Raw genomic sequence first — 19,996 nt, 5'->3', positions numbered from 1 at the left:
AATGCACGAGATCCAGTCAAGAAGACTTTCATCTTTGCAAAGAACCGGAAGGTCCGACTTGTGTTGGTCAAAGAACACAGCCAATGGAATGAGACAGATGAATCCAAGTTCAATCTGTGTGGCAGTGATGACATGCATTATATATACCGCCCAATTGGAAAGCGTAATGATGTAAGGTACCAAACAAATACCTACAGTGAAACATGGTGGTAGCAATGTCATGGTTTGGGGCTACTTTTCTGCATCTGGCATTGGCCCTCTGCATAGAATTGATGGGAATATGAGTGCTACCATGTACATGGATATACTGGAGAATATAAAGCTGCCACATGGTAAAACCACAGTAGGCCGGGGGCTGGAAATTGCAGCAAGACAATGATCCTAAGCACACATCCAATTTAGTTAAAAATTGGTTAGCATAGAAATATGTTCGCTTGTTGCAATGGCCGAGCCAATCACCTTATGTAAACCCTATAGAGCACCTTTGGGATGAGTTGGGGCCCGTACCCATAGCAATAAAGATTGTTTGTAGATTTGAAAGTGGAATGGAGCAAGATCCCTCAGAATGTCTTGAATATCCGAGTGGCTTCAATTCTCTGTCAGTGTGGTTCAGTAATTAAAGCAAGAAGTTATGCCCCAAAACACTAAGTTATGGCAGTGTAAGCATTGAATTACTCTCTTTGTTGTGATCACCTGTTAGAGTTATGGTTTGTTCCCCATCATTGTTAGGAAAGGTCATGTGATGCAAATTTCCCAGCTTTATAAAAACCCAGCCTCCTCTAACCTTGTGCCAAAAAACAGCAGCCACGAGTTCTTCTAAGCAGCTGCCTAGCACTCTGAAAATGAAAATAGTGGAGGCCCACAAAGCAGGAGAAGGCTATAAGAAGATAGCAAATCGTTTTCAAGTTGCCCTTTTCTCAGTTCAAAATGTAATTAAGACATGGCAGTTAACAGGAACAACAGAGGTCAAGATAAGGTCTGGAAGACCAAGCAACATTTCAGAGAGCTGCTCATGGGATTGCTGGAGAGGCAAATCAGAACCCCCGCTTGACTGCAAAAGACCTTCAAAATGATTTAGGAGAAAAAACAGAGTATTAGGCATGGGGGTGGATCAATCATGTTTTGGGGTTGTGTTGTAGCCAATGAAACGGTGAACATTTCATGGGTAGAGGGAAGAATGGATTCAATGACATTTCAAGAAATTCTTGATACAAACATACAGTAACACCATCTGTAAAAAAGCTGAAGTTGAAAAGAGGATGGCTTCTACAAATGGATCATGATCCCAAACACACATGTCAAAATCCACAATAGATGATGTCAAAAGGCGCAAGCTGAAGGTTTTACAATGGCCCTCACAGTCCCCTGATATGAACACCATTGAAAATCTGTGGCTAGACCTCAAAATAGCAGAGCATGCAAGACGACCCAGTAACCCAGGAATCTCAGAGAACTGGAAACATTTTCCAAGGGAAGAATGGATGAAAATTCCTCAAACAAGTATTGAAAGACTCTTGTCTGGCTACAAAAGGTGTTTACAAGCTGTGATACTTGCAAAAGGGGGCGCTACTAGGTACTAACCATGCAGGGTGCCCAAACTTTTGCATCTGCCCATTTTCTTTTTATAATTTTTAAAATGTAAATGATGAGACTGTTATGTTGCCTAAACTACTAAGGAAATGTGTCATCTTTAACGTTAGGCCTCTTAGAGATCATTTCATCTTCAACTTGCCTAACTGTTCACAACAGCAACTATGACCAAGGGTGCCCAAACTTTTACATGCCACTGTATATATACAGACAGATACACATATATATTTTTTCCATTTTTAAACTAGTCCTAATAGTACAATGCACTGTTATAATGAAGTATTGCAGGGGATTTTATGACGATCTTCTAGACAGCCTAAGACAAGCGATGGACTCCACGATCATGACACAGGCGGGCCGACAGATACAACGCCCACCATGCTTACTACTTTTCCAATTCTGATTGGCAGGGAGATTAAGGTGTTGGGATTGGCACTACTTCTGGTTGCAGCAGTTACAGCTGGGTGCCTGCTGTGCCGCACTGCCGACAGCTATGCTGTGCAGGGCAGGCTCAGCTCTCGAGCCCAATCCATACAAGCAATATCTACATCTACTGTACATAAACGACACATGCCAACAAGGTTTTAAAGATGTACATCAAGGTCACCCAGAATCTCTGAGGCCCATAAAGTCAGGTATGAATGGCTGGTTACAGAGAACAGTAGCTGTAACCCAGCCAGTAGGACAACTAGTAGGACATGACGCTAGTTTCATTACCGAGCAGCGATGACAGGAAGCCACGGCGTGAGCTCATCGGAATGGTTACCGATTATCCAATCCGTATCAGGAAATAAGTAATTATCACTGGGCGTAATAGCGGATTCCTGAGGAAAGTAGTAAAAAAAGAAAAAAACATATTGGAAAAAACACAAAGCAATAATCCAATTGTGGCACGAGGCCATGTTCACACAATGCTGCTTTCATATGGTGCATTAGCAAAGAGGATGAGAGTTCTAGATAACATATCCCCTCTGAGTGTTGTAAGCCACAAACTGCCCTTTTTTAATAATTTTTTTTCCACTGGAAGCTTTTACGAGAAGCGCGAAAAAAAAGAGCAAAAAAAAAAAAAAAAAGAGCAAAAAAGCACGTGTAAAAATCGCAACTGCAGTTTTAAATCCAGAATCGCTGTCTTCTACACTAAGACTAATGCATTACAAAAGCAGCAAAACTGCGTTTAAAAAGCAAGAGAAATCAAATAAAGAAGGAGGACGCAATAAAAAGTAAACTGGTAATGAGTATGACGATGGGGACACCTGCGGTATCGGGTTCTGTATCCAGTCTGCAGTGACTGTGGACACCAGGGGAGTCAGTCATGGAGGAAAAGAAGTATGGATAACGCGACAAACATTTTAGTGGGCTGAGAGTAATACTGATGGTTTTGGAATGATTAAAACACGCTAATGGTCGCAGTCAGAGGTACATCTCATCTCCGCCTTTTAACATAATCAACAGCCCCAAAAAAAGCAAAGAGGAAATAAATCTGAAAAAGAAGGCTATGATCCTCAAGACGAAAACTGGCCTGTCCCGCAAAGGGTTAAATGGATTTTCCTTTGAAAGCAAATATCCATTAAAATAATAATACATTGTGTGTGCGAGAGAGAAGCGGGCGTTTTCTCATGCGTTGGCGAATGTGAAGTTTCCCCGCCATTGTGTGCCTACTCCTCACCCCGCCCCGCGGCCCGCCATCGGCATCACCGGGGTCCACCGCTAATTGCTGAACGGTAAAAGGTTTTGCAGAGGTAAATGTAATTGATGTAAAGGCTCTCGCCGGAGACAAACGTCACTAATCTATCGGGGAGCGGGTCTTGGGAGAATAAATTAGCCAGAGGTAAATTAAAAAGGGGAAAATGAGAAGCGGCGCTCTTCTAGGCAACAAGAGATTAATAAGCAGCGCACACCTCGTGCATAAATGTCTCATCGAGCAGATACTGCTTACCTCCAGAACGGTCTGTGGCCCGTACATATCCCAGATTTTTCTCCTGCGGACATCTATGCCTCGACCTGGGTACTTTTTTTTGCAAAAATATAATATAAAAGACAAAAGAAAAAAAAATTATGATTTAATTCCATGAAACGATTTACATTGCTACAGTTCCTGTGTTTAGTACATTGACATTTATCTATGACTAAGGGCGCAGTTAGAGCGGTTTCTGGACCACTATTCACACATGGACTTTTAAATATCTGGATTTGTAATAAAGCTTGAAGATTTTTTATCTTTGGATGTGCCTATCCACTGTTTTCTCAATACACTGACATTCCAGTGACGGAGTTTTTCAGTGAAATATCGAAACTCCACAATATGCCCACTTCTCCTTTAAAGCAAATCTGTCACCAGATTACAATTTGTGTCCCTCCTCCCTGCTGCTGTAGACTTTCCACCTGTCCTGCATAACTGACTGCTCGATCAGTGTCCCTCGTCAATGCTGCTGCTGAATCTCCACCTGCTAGCCTTGTTTACAGCTCCTCAGTGTCCCTCCTCCCTGTTGCTGCTGAATCTCCACCTGCTAGCCTTGCTTACAGCTCCTCAGTGTCCCTCCTCCCTGCTGCAGAACCTCCAGCTGCTAGCCTTGTTTACAGCTCCTCAGTGTCCCTCTTCATTGCAGCTGCTGAATCTCCAACTGCGTGTGCCTCCTCCCTGCTGCAGAACCTCCAGCTGCTAGCCTTGTTTACAGCTCCTCAGTGTCCCTCCTCCCTGCTGCTGCAGAACCTCCAATTGCTAGCCTTGTTTACAGCTCCTCAGTGTCCCTCCTCCCTGCTGCGGCAGAACCTCCAGCTGCTAGCCTTGTATACAGCTCCTCAGTGTCCCTCCTCCCTGCTGCTGCAGAACCTCCAGCTGCTAGCCTTGTTTACAGCTCGGGGATGGTGACAGGTAGGAGGCAGCTCAGAGGGTTCCCACCTGGCATCCATAGAATACTGATGCAGTCACAGAACTGGGATCCGGAGAATCAATTTGATTATCTCCATTAGTCCAATTTTTAATAACCAAGTTTCATTCTTCAGTCTTCATTCCGTCATTCATACTCAGGCCTCTCAATATAAGGATTGCAGACGGATCCAAATTTCAGATTTTTCTCTTGTGGGATTGTCTCTCCTAGTAATATAGGCTGGACGAGAGAGCTGTGTGCTTCTAACTTCAATGCTTATACCAGCACAGCTTCTATCCTGCACTTATTTCCTCTTCATGTGCTTTCCTCCCTTTCTATAGTCTGTTTTCGCTACATTTTCTGAAACTATACATGCTTTCATTTCTCAACACGAGAGATATGTCTAGTCCTCTCCTTGCTGCTTTCTCTAGCACGGAGAGAAGGGAAGATGATGAGGGTAGAAAAGGGCGTCAGAACCAGGACCACTGATGGATTTGCATCTTTTTTGCAGATCACTCAGCTGAAGAAAGGACTTACAGATGCTGAGCAGAAGCAAAATGGTAGAACATTTTTAACGAACACTATATAGAAAGTTGCTTAATTTTACAATTAGGAAGCAAAACAAAAAATTCTGTATAAAAGCGTACATAGCCTTCAAAGCTCAAAACTTCCTCCTTCTTCGCCATGTTATACATACATTTAAGTCCATACTTTTGCTAAAGAATAACACGAGTACTGGGTAACTCCCAAAAAATCATCAAAATATGGGGTCAACTCTTCATAACGACCTTCAATAATTAACAATACAAGATATAACAACATTTACAATAAGAGACAAAAAATGGTGATGTGGAACGAGAGACCTAATACCCACAAAATCAGAAGGAACACAAGTACGGTATTTGTATTTACCCCTTCATTGCTTAAAATATGCACCAGGAGCCCATTTCCACATCCCAGGTCCACAAAGGATTGCTTGTCAGTAAGGCCTTTTTGTAATCGCTCTTCCTCCCAAAGAACCTAAAATCAGCAGTTACAAAAATTTTTTTTAAAACAACTCTTTGCTAGAAAAACGTAAAAAAAAAATTAGATTATAAACTTTCAAATTGCATAACACCAACCTCTGAAGAAAAGTTTGTATGAGTATCCCAATGTGCTTTCCTCCTTGTCTACAACCTGTTTTCTCTGCCTTCCCTGACACTGTACAAGCTTTCTTCCCTCTTCACCAGAGATCTATGTACAACCCTCTCTAGGCTATTATCCCTAACACTGAGAGAAGGGAAATTGAAGGCAGAGAGTGTCAGAACCAGGACCCAAAGTCGTTGATGGAGAAAAAGAGGCCTTCGGTTCGGGAATATACTACAGAAGACTGGGTGGTCCACTGAACACAGGCATAATACAGTGAGCAGAAAGCTCGCACACTTCCCCTAGTGGTGGAGGTAGTCTCTTTTTTTTTTTTTTAAGAACATATTTATTTGTCCCGCAAACTATTTTTTAATATCTATGTCCCCGTAGTTTTTTTTAAGCTTATATCTCGATTCCTAGTTTTAGCAGGAGGTATTTTTTTAAAATATGTATCAGTTTCCCCTAATGGTAAGGGGAGTTGGGTTTTGCTTAAAAATATCTATCTCCCCCTAGTGGTGGCAGAACATTTTTGAATACATATTTATTTCCCCCTAATGGTGGCTGGAGGTATTGTTTTCAATATGTACCTATTCCCCCTAGTGGTGGCTGCAGGTATTTATTTTTCTTAATACATATTTATTGCCCCCTAGTGGTGGCTGGAAGCATTATTTTTAAAATATACTCATTTCCCCCATTTAAAGCTAACGTGATTCTGGTAGATATAAAAGACGGGAGTTTTATTTGTGCAATTTCAAAAGACTTACCAACAAGTATGTTGCAATGGCGACATCTTCATATACAAACTTCTCTGGATCGGTCACTTCAGGCCAGACCTTCGAATGGAAGAAAAAAAAAAAAGATATATTAATTAAAAACTGATTTTCTAGCTCCTTCCCTGACAAATAGACAGAAATCCATCGGCTGTGCACAGCTGGAGATGGGGAGCGTGACAGAGCATGTGTGGCCACCGGCGCTCGGCTCGTTAGGTGGACGTGCACCATGGTACACATTATGAACAGTAGGTGGCGCCGTGCTATGTAAGAAAAAGTAATAATTCACCACAGGATCGTTTTTTTTTTTTTTTTAATCGCATAAAAATGGATCATTTTTTATAATCTATACACTGAAAATGATATTTAATGGAGGCACAGACCCTCTAAGTCTTCGAGGAGGAGCAGATCCTAATGGCATTAGAAGTCATGAAGGTTACCGGATTACAGACCGATATCCTTACCAGAAGTCCGTTATTGCACCCCGGCCCGGATGACTCCATTTCTCTACCATTTAGGCTGCGTTCAAGTGTTGTGACCGCTATATGTATTTTTTATTTATTTTTTTTGCCACAGTCGCAGATGGCTGCTGTGATGTTGGAAAAAATTGTTGCAAAATTTACCGTACTGCTGCGTTTGAGAATAAAAATTAAATAATGGAAAAAAGAAAAAAAAAAAAAAAACACTCCCACCGACAGAATGATCCCAAATCTATCTGTTGTCCTGTGTGGTATGAAAATTATTCTAGATATCCCCTTTGGCCAATCAGAGGTGGCTAAAGAGATCACATGGTATGAAGTTCTGCCCACGAGGATCCGGACAGAAGCAGATGTAAATAAAATATGGGCCAGGGTAGTAAGGAGTGGGAGAAAGTCTGCCCCACGTTACCAGTAACTGTAGCAGAGATGGTTTTGACAGTAATGTAGGATTTTCTAGGGCATATAATGCCGGAATGTGAGGTCAGGAAACAATTCACTGTTCTGATTAGATTTTATTGTGTGTCGCGACAGTGATGGATGAGCGCTGGCTACCTTCACCATATCTCTGTACTTCTCCTTCAGGCTCTGATACTGCTTGCTATATTTATCCACGGCAATGAGGGATAGGGTGCTCTTAAAGTCGCTCTTCTTGTCCTCCGTGGACCACTTCGCCAGCCGAGACAGCAGCTCATTTTTCATCCAGGAGATTTTAGGGTATATAACGCCATCAGACTCCCAGCCGTCCGCGTATACAGTGAGCAGGGAGAGTGACCTGGAAAACAGGGACTGGACCAATTAGGCAGCAAAAAGGCTTTGGAGGTTCTCTGGCACTTTAATCCCTTAATGATACGGCCAATTTTAATTTCTGCAATTCTTTTTCTTTGGCTTCTTGCAAGAGCCAACATTTGTTCTAATGGCAATGCAGTAAGAATGACTGATTCTGTAGGGAAAGATAGCTGCAGTAATAAACTTGTACAATAATAATATTATCATCATCAGTTTTATATATAGTCATGGCCGAAAGTGTTGGCACCCTTGAAATTGTTCCAGAAAATGAAGTATTTCTCACAGAAAATTATTGCAATTACACGTTTATTTCCTTTGTATGCACTGGGACAACAAAAAAAAAAAAAGAAAGAGAAAAAAGGGCAAATTGAACATCATTTCACACAACCGCAAAAATGATCCGGACAAAATTGTTGGCACCTTTCAAAAATCGTGGGTCAACAGCTTCGCTTCAAGCATGTGATGCTCGTTCAAACTCACCTGTGGCAAGTAATAGGTGTGGACAATATGAAAATCAGACCAGAAACCAGATAAAAAAGGGGAGAAGTTAACTCAATCTTTGCATAGTGTGCCACACTAAGCATTGAGAACAGAGAGAGAAGAAGAGAACAGTCTGAGGACTTAAGAACCAAAATTATTGAACAATCTCCAGATAGCTTGATGTTCCTTTTTCCACAGTGCGCAACATAAAGAAGTTTACAACCCATGGCACTGTAGCTAATCTCCCTAGACGCCGATGGCAGAAAAAAAAAAATTGATGAAAAGGTTAGAAACACAATAGTCTGGATGGATGGTGGATAAGCAGACAGAATCAAGCTCCAAAGAAATTCAAGCTGTCCTTCAGAATCAGGGTGCATCAGTGTCAGAGCAAACTGTTCCTCGACATTTGAATGAAATGAATCGCTATGGCAGGGGACCTAGGAGGACCCCATTGCTGACACAGAAATATAAAAAAGCTAGACTGCAATTTTTAAAAATGTACGCAAGTAAGCCAAAATCCTACTGGCAACGCGTCTTGTGGACAGAAGAGACCAAGATATAGGGATTTTTGTGTACTCACCGTAAAATCTTTTTCTCCGAGCCAATCATTGGGGGACACAGAGACAGTGGGTGTTATGCTGCTGGCCACTAGGTGGACACTAATTAAGCCAGAAAAAAAAGTTAGCTCCAGGGCCCCGGAGTTCTGGTGGTATATCGGGCCCTGCGAGTGTAGATCCATGCAATCTGAAAGCTGCCAGGGCACGTCTCCAACTAGTTGTATTAGTTCTACATACCATGCTCGGCGCGGCCAATCTGGCGCGACAAGGATCACTGGTCCTGCCTCTGCTCTGATCTTCTTAATGACCCTCGGAAGCAAGGGAAGAGGAGGGAAGATGTACGGGAGCAGGAATCGGTGCCATGGCAGAACTAGGGCGTCCACTGCGATGGCGCATGGATCACGCGATCGGGAAATGAACCGAGGAACCTTGTTGTTTAGTCTTGAGGCCATGAGATCCACATCCGGAGTCCCCCAACGATGACAAATCTGTTGATAGACTTCCGGATGAAGAGACCACTTCCCCGAGGCAATGCCTTGGCGACTGAAAAAATCTGCCGGCCAATTTTCTATGCTCGGCCCAATGGAGGATGTGACTCGCTTCATGCATCGCCATCCTGCTCCGGGTACCTCCCTGGGGGTTGATATACGCTACAGCCGTGGTGTTGTCGGATTGGAACTTAATGAGACCTGTGAGGAGAAGGTGGAAACTCCGTAGAGCTAAACTGATCGCTTGCATCTCCAAAATGTTGATGGGGAGGCTGACTCTCGGGTTGACCAATGACCCTGTTCCGTGTGGCGACGAAAGACCGCTCCCCAGCTGAGGAGACTTGCGTCGGTGGTTACTACCAACCATCTTACTGAGAGAAAAGACCTCCCTTGATTCAGGGAGGACCTCAGTGTCCACCACCTGAGGAATTGCCTGACCCGCAGGGACAGAGGGATCCAACGGTCCAGGGAGAACGGATACTTGTTCTAAGCTTTTAGCAACGCGTGTTGTAAGGGACAGAGGTAGAACTGTGCAAATGGAACTGCTTCCATCGCTGACACCAACTTTCCTAGAACTCTCATGCCGAAACTATTAGAGTGAGAAAACAGTCGCGCTGCCTGTTGTAAGGCTTGGGTCTCTCCTGGAGGGAGAATGACCAATCCGCGGGAAGTGTCCAAGATCATCCCTAAAAGGGAAATCTGAGCCGGTTTTGGGAAAGACTTTTCAAAGTTTATCTTCCACCCCAGGCGAGAAAGTGTATTTACTGTTATCCATGGATTCCTCGCAGGCTGGAAGGGACGGACCCTTGATGAGCAGGTCGTCCGGATACGGTAACACCACCACTCCCCGTGAGTGGAGAATGGCCATGACAGCCGCCATGACCTTGGTAAAGACCCTGGGGGCGGTGGAGAGTTGGAGAGTCCGAAGGGCAAGGCAACGAACTGGATGTGTTCCTTGTGTATTGCAAAACACAGAAACTGCTGGAGGGACGGGCAGATCGGAATGTGAAGGTAAGCGTCCTTGATGTCGATGGATGCTCATGCTAGGAACTCTCCTTTTTCCATGGAAGCGACAACTGATCGGAGAAATTCCATTCGGAATCGCCGTACCCTGACAAACTGATTTAACAGTTTGAGATCCAGAATGGGTGACATCGTCCTATGCTTTTTTGGAAACACAAAAAGGTTTGAATATAATCCTCTGAACCTTTCGTGATGAGGGACCGAAATGATGACTCCGACCCTTAAAAGAGCCTGAACAGCCCGAAGGAAGGCTCTTGTCTTTTTCCTGGGGGGAGAGGAAAGGAAAAACAGAGTTGGAGGGGGAGAAGAAAATTCTCTCTCTAGTATCCGGAGGACACCAGCTCCCTGACCCACTTGTCGTCATTGGGTAGATCTATGAGATCTGGCTCCCCTAGATCTAGAAGCCCTAGGTCTGGGTTTCCAAGAACGGATAGGTCTGTATGAGATCTGGGAGCCTGTGTCTCCGCGCGGAGACCGATCTGATCCGAAAGAGAAGGTAGAGGAGGACCAACCGGAATTGTTGCGAGAAGATCGAAAATGCGTTGGCTGTTGGTTGCGAAACGGCTGAACAGCCCTTTGTTGAGGAAGGAATTTACTTTTTCCCCTCCGGTAGTATCAGAAATGAGCTGGTCCAGTCTCTCTCCAAAAAAACGACCCGCTTGAAAAGGGGGGGGGGAGAAGTCATCAATCTTTTAGATGTGGCATGCGCCCACCAGCCGCAGCGCCCTGGGGCTCTTCTAATTCATCGCATGAGCGCCAGCTTGAGCCGTGCAATTGGCGGCATCAATAGAAGTGTCTACTACAAAGTAAGCATCTAGCTGGCGACAGTGGTTGTCTCCAGAGGAAGATTGGTACCCAGGAAGGAAGTAATCAGGACTTCTGTCCAAGCGGCCATGCCTTAGTGACCTAAACTGCCGCGAAGGAAGAAAAAAAAAAAAACGCCGCTTCTGAAGCGTCCAAAAAATTGAGAAGGGCAGGGTAGCCAATTTGACGATTGGAGGGGTTTCTGACTGAGGAACCCTCAGAAACAGATAGGAGCGTTGTAGAAGCAGGACGCGGTACAGGAGGGTCCACCGGAGGGAATTGTAATTGACCGTTCATTAGGTCTGGATCAAAAGGGTATTTAGCTAGAGTAAACTTTTGCCCAGTGAACCACTTATGTGGCCGATCCCTATCTTACTGGACGGCTGGTAAATAACCAGCGCACACGCTTGTTCCTTAAATGAGATAGGGAGTGTTGGAGCGGGAATATTTTCCTCATCCAACTTCAGAATCCTGTTGACTGATTCTATAAGAGAATCAAGCAACTTTTGATTAGATAGGGGATTCTGAAGGCTGACACGACAGATACGAATTCAGAGTCATGCTTGCTGTGAACCTCAGGAGAGGGTGAGCGAGAGACAGGAGTCGCTGATGCTGAGGCGCGAACGCAACTGGGGGGCGCGCCATTGGTCCGCTTTTCCAGAGACAGTGCTCCCGTAGGGAGAATATAGCCTGGGTCAGAGACTCAACCGACCGTGACAGGGGCGCAGCCCACTCAGCAGTACCAGACGCAGGAGGCCCGTCAGCAGCGGCTGCAAGGGGTGTTGGAGCGCTGGTCGGGGCGCAGGCCTGGTCGCGGTCCGTGCATAACGGATTAGTTCGTGCACTGGGTAAGGCCGACCTGCAAGTGGTACACACGGGAGAAAAAACGCAGTGTGCTTCTTAGCAGCCCGTTTAGCCTCCTTAGAGTGAGGCATAGCGCTCCAGAAAGGGTTAATGGCAGAGTCTGACTGCAGCTGCAGGGAATGTGCCGGGAAGGGGTTAAGCTTTAATCTGAGTGCAGATGCAGCTTACCCACAGTCCTGTGTTATGTCCCCCGGGAGGAAAAAACGGTGGCCCTGTGGCGTCACCCGGTATTCGGCTGCTCCTGAAAGGGTTAACTGCAGCAGAGGTAACAGACGTGGCCCCCGAGATTAGAACTGCGCGTCTCGTTGAGTATGAGAGGCGCCAAGAGGAGGGGGCAGTGACGTTAGCGTGGGCGGCGCTATTCAAATTGCGGCCTAGCAGGCCGGAAAAGCCGGGGACTAAATTTTTGGCCTACCCGCGGTAAGCGCCGGGCGGGCGGGGGGGGGCCGCGACCGGGCGCCAGTGCACCGCCGCTGACGCTAAGTCAGCGCTTCTCCCGGGGACAAGGACCAGACCCCATACCTCCACTCCTGTGTTCAGTCAGATCGTCGCTGTCCGGGGTCTTTCTCATCCTCCAGGAGATGTAGCAGAGCTGAAGGAGGTTTTACAGGGGGGTATTGCTCAATCGATCCTCCCTCTGGGCAGGGGGACGGAGAGCTCTGGGGCTGATTCAGGGCATCCGAAAAAGCGCTGTTCAGGTCTTTCTCCATGCACTCCTGTTGCGCTTGCCCTCGTATCCGTGGAACCATCGTCAGAGGAATCAGCCCCATTCGTCGCAGGAAAGTGTACGTGAAGGGTTACTCCACGTGCTTGCCTGTTGTTGGTTCGGGGGAGAGCGGGCCGTAGAAAGGAACCGTCGCCCCCTTCACTCCGTTAATTAAAAAATAAAAATTTACAGAAAATTCAAAAATAAAATAAAAACGGTGGGGACTGAACCAGACCCAAGTGCCTCCTATAGACACTATGTAAGAACTGGGGAAATCTCAGCCAGCGAGAGGGTGTATACTGCAGGGGAGGAGCTAACTTTTTTTCTGGTTTACTTAGTGTCCTCCTAGTGGCCAGCAGCATAACACCCACTGTCTCTGTGTCCCCCAATGAGGCGTAGGAGAAAGAGCTTTTTGGTAAAGCACATGATTCTACTTTTTACCAAAAACAGAATAATGCCTACAAAGGAAAGAACACAGTACACACAGTCAAATATGGTGGAGATTCAAAGATGTTTTGGGGTTATCATGAAATCTGAAAATTAGCAAAGGATTTTGGGTCACAATATAGTGCCCAGTGTCACAATGCAAACTCAGCTTTTTAGGTTTGTTCCCTGCAGGACAATGACCCCAAATATATATTTCATGAAACCCTAAGAAATGGATGGAAACAAAGTACTGGAGAGTTCTGCAGTGGCCAGGAATGAGTCCGGATCTAAATCCCATTGAACACAAAAGGAGATAAACATGCGTGATTGAAATAATTTTCTGGGAGAAATCCTATATTTTATAGAACAATTTCAAGGGTGCCAACACTTTCGGCTATGACTGTATGTATATTTATATTGCAAAGGCTTAATCACAGTTGATGGGGCAGTGAGGGCTTGTGTTTTGTGTTACAAACCATAGTTAGAGGCGACGATGCTGAATACTATTATTTTTAATTTAATTTTTGGTTTTAATTATTTTTTATGTTCACTTTAACTTGTGGATCGTTTGACTACTTGCACTATAAGGACCTTCAGCAGGCAACACATTGTCACCGCGCAAAAGCTTTTATTATATTGTGGCACTTAAATACCATAGTCTGAGATTGACAGCAGCGACCAGCGTTTACTCCGACCGCTGCTGTTACAGGACAGGTTGTGTCTGTATAAAACAGTCAGCACCTCCATTGTATGGAGCAGGCTTAGCTGCAGCATGATCTGTAGCATCTCCACCCTCCACAGGATGTGCTATTAACTCCTCAGAAAAAAAAGGGGTGAATGATCACCTATCCTTAGGATAGGACATGCATATTAGATCAGTGGCGGTCTTGACTCCCAGCACCGTTGCCGATCAGCTCTTGTATGGACCAGTGATTGCCGACTCCTCTTCATTGTTTACCATACACAGCGCCATACATTCTGTAGTGGTTGTTGCGGGTACTGCAGCTCATTGCAACTCCGTTCCATTCAAACATAACTGGGCCGCAGTACCACAAATAGCCACTACAAAACGCTGTGCCTAGTAAGCAATGAAAGGACCTCAGAGCTAGCTACGCCCCCCGTTGCCCCTCTTTCAGTTCATCAGCAGAGGTGCAAGGCGGCAGCCGTCCATCAATGTGATTTTGATGACCCTCACAATTTCAACGACCCAGAAAACAAATTTAAGAAGTCCCATATCCCAGGCATATCCGAATCAGGGGCAAAGTACCCCTTTGTCCTAACACGGGAGGAGGCCGAATTCCCATCTGAGACATTTACAGCATTTTCACAGGATGTCAGAACTTGAAGGGGCGACCTCGGGGGACGTTCTCCAACCACTGTCCCGCCCATGAGGAAGGAAATGATAGAAGGGGAGGTGCACAGGTGTGCGGCGCGCAATATTCAGTTCTATGGGAGTTACAGAAAGCACTTGCAGTGGGACCTGCATATATCAGACACTTACAGAAAATGTTACCGCTTAACAAGACAAATGAATTCTGGAATAATTTGGGCAAATGGGAGGGGCTAACCAGAAAAGGGGTGTGGCCTGATGCTTCTGATGATTGACAGTTTGGATCAGCGGAATGACTTCTCTGCCGGTCTGAACTGAGCGCTCCCTGAAGAGACCAGAGGCAGCTTCATCTCTAACACCAGGGGAGTGCAGGGGCACAAAAGCCGGCAGGACCCGGTGATCCAAGTGCTTGGCAATTTCAGAAGATGGAGGGGGATGAGACATCACTGCCTTATACAGCTCTGGTACTGGCTGGAAGTACCCCGCGTTCACCGCCGAGTCTGCACAGCTCTGTGCGCTGTACAGTGGCCATCCTTGGACTACTCTTTAAAGGGGTTGTCCACCTTTGGGGACTTTTTTTTTTTTTTTTTAATAACTCGACAACCCCTTTTACTAGATTTTGAAAAGTTTCACACAGAAGGTTGGAAGGAAATCAGGGCGGCGATCAGCTGTAAATCTACAGCAGACGCGATTCGATAGCTGCCGCATCGATTTGCGCCGTCACTTGCTATTTAACCGGCGACAGAAGTCCTGACCGCACGGCTCTGTGTCGACAAAGGGCATCTGATACAAGGTGGAATCCATCTTGTAGAACACATCTAGGGGGTTAATAGAAGAAGAAAAAGCACAAGCTGTCTGGCAGCGCCTTATTAATCAACTGACGGGAAGTAATAGAGGACATGCAGAGAATTAGCAATGCCCCTGTCGACACCGCCGCGCGTGGAGCAGAATAAAGAGCCCACAGACTTAAGCAGGCAAGATAAAATATGGAGGCGGGAGCCGGAACAAAAGAACGTCAAGGTCATTTATATTTTAACAAACTGAGGAGAAGCCTCAGACTAATGTGTCCAGGAGATAAGCGAGCAAAGAGGGGGAAACCGGCGGCAGCGGTCACCAGGAATGGTAGAGTCTAGGGGCTTCCTACAAGTGGTCTCATCAAAGAGACCGCGCCAGGACCGCCGGTACGCAGGGAGAAGTCAGTGCTGAAGCCCCTTCATTATTAGATCTGGTGGGGTCCCAAAAATCATGTCATATCCAGCGCTGCCAGATCCCGACCCACAACATCCCCAACCTTCCCTGAGGACTGATTTACCAAGAAATTGATTTTTTTGGGGTGGTGGGGGTGGAAATGCTCTTTAACCCCTTCTTGCTCCACAGAGAGGGCTCAGTTAGTAAGTGCGCTACAGGCCAGGCCGCTGTTATTTAGCCGCCTGTCAATCCCCGACTGTGGCATTTCATAGGTGCGATGACGGCTGCTGAAATCATTGGCCATCACCATCTTAGCGGATTGGAGTGTAGGATACCTCAAGTCCAATATGGGGACTAAATAAAAAGTTACAAGTTTTTCAAACTATATATAAAAAAAAAAAAAAGATATATATATATATATATATATATATATATATATATATATATAGTTTAAATCTACATAATTAAACCCATCCAAATATCAAGAAATAAAATAAATACTGTAAATAAATTAAAAAAAAAAAGAAAAAGTTCACCAAAAATAGCAGCAGCATTAATTGGATCATAGGGGGATTTGTTAGATTTCAGCAAACACCGAGGGTGGATCTTCCCCCGATTTAGAAATAGGAATATAGTTTAACACCCGGATACCAAATGTCTCCTGATAAAGGCGCGATCCGTGGGCACCACTAGGAATCACATGCCACGTGCCGAGCATCGCGGGGGCACAAAAACCAATGCAGAATAAGAAGATAACAGGAGGCTAAATGACGACGTGGATGCGGAGAAGTGAGCGCCGCCGGATCGCCTGCAGAATAAACCAGCGCCATTAATAAGTGAGAGGGTCTCCCCGGCCCCCGGAGCCGTACATCACCACCGATGCGGCGGCGCAGGAAACTGCTCACCATTCGTCACCCTCCACGTGGGCCAGGCGGATTTGATAAATGTTGTTTCTTCGGACCTGGAAGCGTCCGCGGCTCGGCTCCTCCAGAGGCACGAACGTCACAGCGCTACCGGAGACGTCTGCAGAGGGAGGGAGGAAACGTGGAACGTTACTCGTCTGTCGTCGCTGAGCACAACATTATCACTTTTTCTATTAATCTCCATAAGACTCAGCGGCGGTCACGTGAGGGTGCGTTAGTCCTGCTGTGTGTGTGATGGATGTGTATGTGCAGTCATCACTCTGGAAGGAGACGTTACATCTTTTATATACTGTATGTGTCTTTGTTATTGTCATGCCATATTAGAGCACGCCGGAGACACTGGGTTAGCGCCAGAGCATGCTCAGATAACACCTTATCTATCTTGTAAGGTCGGAACGTTGTTGTCTCCCTGTATTGTGCGATGTATTAATAAAGAAGATACTCTGTGCTGTGACGCTGTTGTTGCGCTCTTCACCTTTGGATCTCATGGAGGATTGGGATAATCCTCTTTTTGGCTTTCTTGCACCCGCTACCAACATATCAATTTATTTGTGATGAGGTGCTGCCCTACACTTGTTTTTTTTTCTAAATGTGCTCCCATGGCTGCTGTCAGGAAAAGGACTTTTGTTTCCAGTTCCAGTTAGGAACTTGCACCTCTCTGGAGCTCCCCTTACCCTCAGATCAGTCAGGGAACTGCACGTAGTCGCCGGAAGGGCTGCCCTGTCACGTGCTGGCTATCGGGCACTCTGCAGTGAGGGCGGTATGTATATCAACAGTCCCCGGCCGGGAAGACACACACAAACCTCCGATCCGTCACTGCCAGGATCCCCCAATGACACCAGAACGCTACGCTGCCACCAGTTCCTCATTTCATACAAGGAAGGTCCGTTACCAAAGTCTATATCGGGTTAGAAACCTACCCCAGGTAGCGGGAATTTGGGCAGAGTACGTGTAGGTTCAATCATAGAGCAAAAAGAACGAAGCTAGTAAATGTATAGGTTTACTCCAGAAAATATTGGCAGTACCATTCTTTTGAGACCAAACAGAGCATTTCTGCGTGTTACTGGGGATGGGGGGGGCAGAAATTCATTTCCCAGGTTTCTGAAGGTCCTAAAGGCCACAAAACCCTGCCATGTGTAGCCCTATGTGTCCGAATCCTGGAAATCCAATTTTCCCGTTTCTAGGATTACTGGGAGTTATTAAATTTGACTGAGTATTTTGGGACAGGAAAAAAAGAATCTCTGGCAGGAAAACCTTCTTACTAGAGGCAATAACCTTGCATTCCCAAGGGAGGGGGGAGAGCAGAATTTCACAGAGTGAGACAGAGAGGGCTCTCAGCAGCGAGGGGGATGTAGCAGGGTTTTGGTTGTGCAGAAACCAATGGGGGGGGGGGGAAGGGCAGTAAGTCAACTTTGGTTGTGTAACCCGGACAAGGGGAAATGATTCATATTTTCCTGACAACTGAACTTTCTCCAGACTTGTCTCCCATCGAGCACATCTGGGTCATCACTGAATGAAAATTGCGTAGGAGCTGCCAGCAGCGGATCTTGATGATTTATCCAAATGCAAATGAACTGCCAGCAGAGGATCTTGATGATTTATCCAAATGCAAAGGATCTGCCAGCAGAGGATCTTGCTGACTCACCCAAATGCACAGGGAGCTGCCAGCAGCAGATCTTGATGATTAACCCAAGTGCATTCAGTGCGGCAGAACGTTCCTCAAACAACCATTAATAACCTCACTGATAGCAGCCAAGGCTGTAAGTGCAGAGATTTCTGCACATGGTGCTCATACCACAAACATCAAGATGTTTTGAAAAAGTTGTTTCTATTTTTTAATTTTTTATCACTTGAAGATCAGTGACGTCTCCATCTTGTGATTTCCATAATTCTATCACTTTTCCTTCTTGGTGTTACAATCAGGGCTGTGGAGTCGGTAAGCCAAACCTGCGACTCCGACTCCTCAATTTCCCTTACACTGACTCCAACTCCGACTCCGACACATTGCTTATATTTAAGTGAAAAATTTATTGTAGTACAATGTGAACCTCAGACATTTAATCATTTTTATGATCCAATAATCAAGATATTTAGATAGAACAGAATATATATTGGTGTACTACCCGGTTTTCATTCTTTTTGGTACAGATACGATATGGATAGACAGATATGGATAAATGGATATATAGATAGAGCAGATTTCTAATCTGCTTTTGCTATTGAGAACATTATCTATGAGCTCAAAAACCTTTCAGGTGATGCGGTTTTTTAAAAAGATGATCAGCTTTTGTAGCTGAAAAACGTATCCTCAAAAAACACAGGAAAAACGCTGTGTGTGAATGTAGCCTTAGATCAGGAATAGAACAGCCATTTATAGGACATTTCATAACTTTCCCAAACTCCTATGAAAAAATATTCAGCACATCCTGCATTGAATTACTGTACCCAATTTATTATATATTTTAGGAGTCGGAGTCGGTCCATTTTATACCGACTCCAACTCCACCAAAATGAGCACCGACTACGACTCCGACTCCACGACTCCGACTCCACAGCCCTGGTTACAATGTCAATGTTGAGGAGTGTATACAAAACCAAGCCCCCCATCCAGTGAGCTAATGATAAGGAGGGCAGCCCCCCTGAGGATTACTCTTCACATCTTACACTAGTCTTGCTCCTCGCTACGTACACAGGATCTGTAGACAGCTCAGCCCATCAGTCCGCTCATAAAGCAGAAATTACTGCAACACAAGAAAGGCAAAGCGCCCTTCTATGGATTGTAAAGGGAATCTGTCAGCAGGTGTTTGCTATGTAATCTGAGAGCAGAGAGCCTGATTCCAGGGATGTGTCACATATTAGGCTTTGTGCTGCTGTTTCAATACAATCACTGTTTTATCAGCAGGAGATTATCATTAGGACTGTGTGTCATGTGCAGGCCAGTCAAGCTAATCTGTATAACTCTACCCTCACACAGATCGGCAGCTTGCTGCCTATGCACAGTGTACACAGGAAGCTGCCAATTAGTGATGTTGGCAGGGATATACAGGGCTCAGCATTTTGAGCTCTGTTAGATCTGCAGCAGAGTACACAGGGGAGTTCATTAAAATTGCAAGCAAGCAGCCCATTAAGTGGCATCGCTGGAATCAGGGTCTCTGCTCCTACATCATGAAGCTCTTAGATTACTGTACATGGCAAAAACCTGCTGACAGATGATCACTGGTTTAAAGAGAATCTATATAACACTGGAATATTCAGTCTACTGTATAATTACCGATCACCTATAATGCCAAGTTACAGGTGATCAAACATGACAGACATGGGGGCCGTGGCATCCCATCAGCCCACTGCGTCGCAGGTGAGGAGACCTTAAAAGAACCCCCCGTTCCTGACCACTTAAACGCTACTCTCACAACTGAAAGTGGCATCTAACAGGTTACACTGCTGCGATCAGCGCTAACTCCAGTAACTGTTAGGTGCCAGCTGTATAACACCACCAGCACCCACTCCATCCAGTGATGGGGTCATTCTGCTGCACCCGGGGCACAACTGAGGGACAGATTTGTAAACTAAAGATGTGATTTTACAGATCT

The 19,996-nt window shown here is 45.4% G+C and overlaps 1 protein-coding gene across 1 annotated transcript in view; it reads right to left on the bottom strand.

Annotated features, from left to right (window-relative positions):
* Window positions 1-19,996, bottom strand: part of TRMT44 (tRNA methyltransferase 44 homolog) — a 42,165-nt gene that overhangs the window by 19,058 nt on the left and 3,111 nt on the right. The window contains exons 2-7 of the mRNA XM_073574558.1: window positions 16,389-16,506; window positions 7,384-7,603; window positions 6,347-6,415; window positions 5,370-5,477; window positions 3,527-3,598; window positions 2,308-2,414 (exon numbers count right to left, since the gene is read on the bottom strand). Of these exons, the coding sequence (XP_073430659.1) occupies window positions 2,308-2,414; window positions 3,527-3,598; window positions 5,370-5,477; window positions 6,347-6,415; window positions 7,384-7,603; window positions 16,389-16,506 (694 nt within the window). The remainder of the gene's footprint in view (window positions 1-2,307; window positions 2,415-3,526; window positions 3,599-5,369; window positions 5,478-6,346; window positions 6,416-7,383; window positions 7,604-16,388; window positions 16,507-19,996) is intronic.

This window comes from Dendrobates tinctorius, unplaced genomic scaffold (assembly GCF_039654945.1).
Source record: "Dendrobates tinctorius isolate UK_male_01 unplaced genomic scaffold, ASM3965494v1 ptg000039l, whole genome shotgun sequence".
NCBI lineage: Eukaryota > Metazoa > Chordata > Amphibia > Anura > Dendrobatidae > Dendrobates > Dendrobates tinctorius.
The sequence above is the reverse complement of the archived record's forward strand: the minus strand, read 5'-3'. Positions and strand labels throughout refer to the sequence as shown.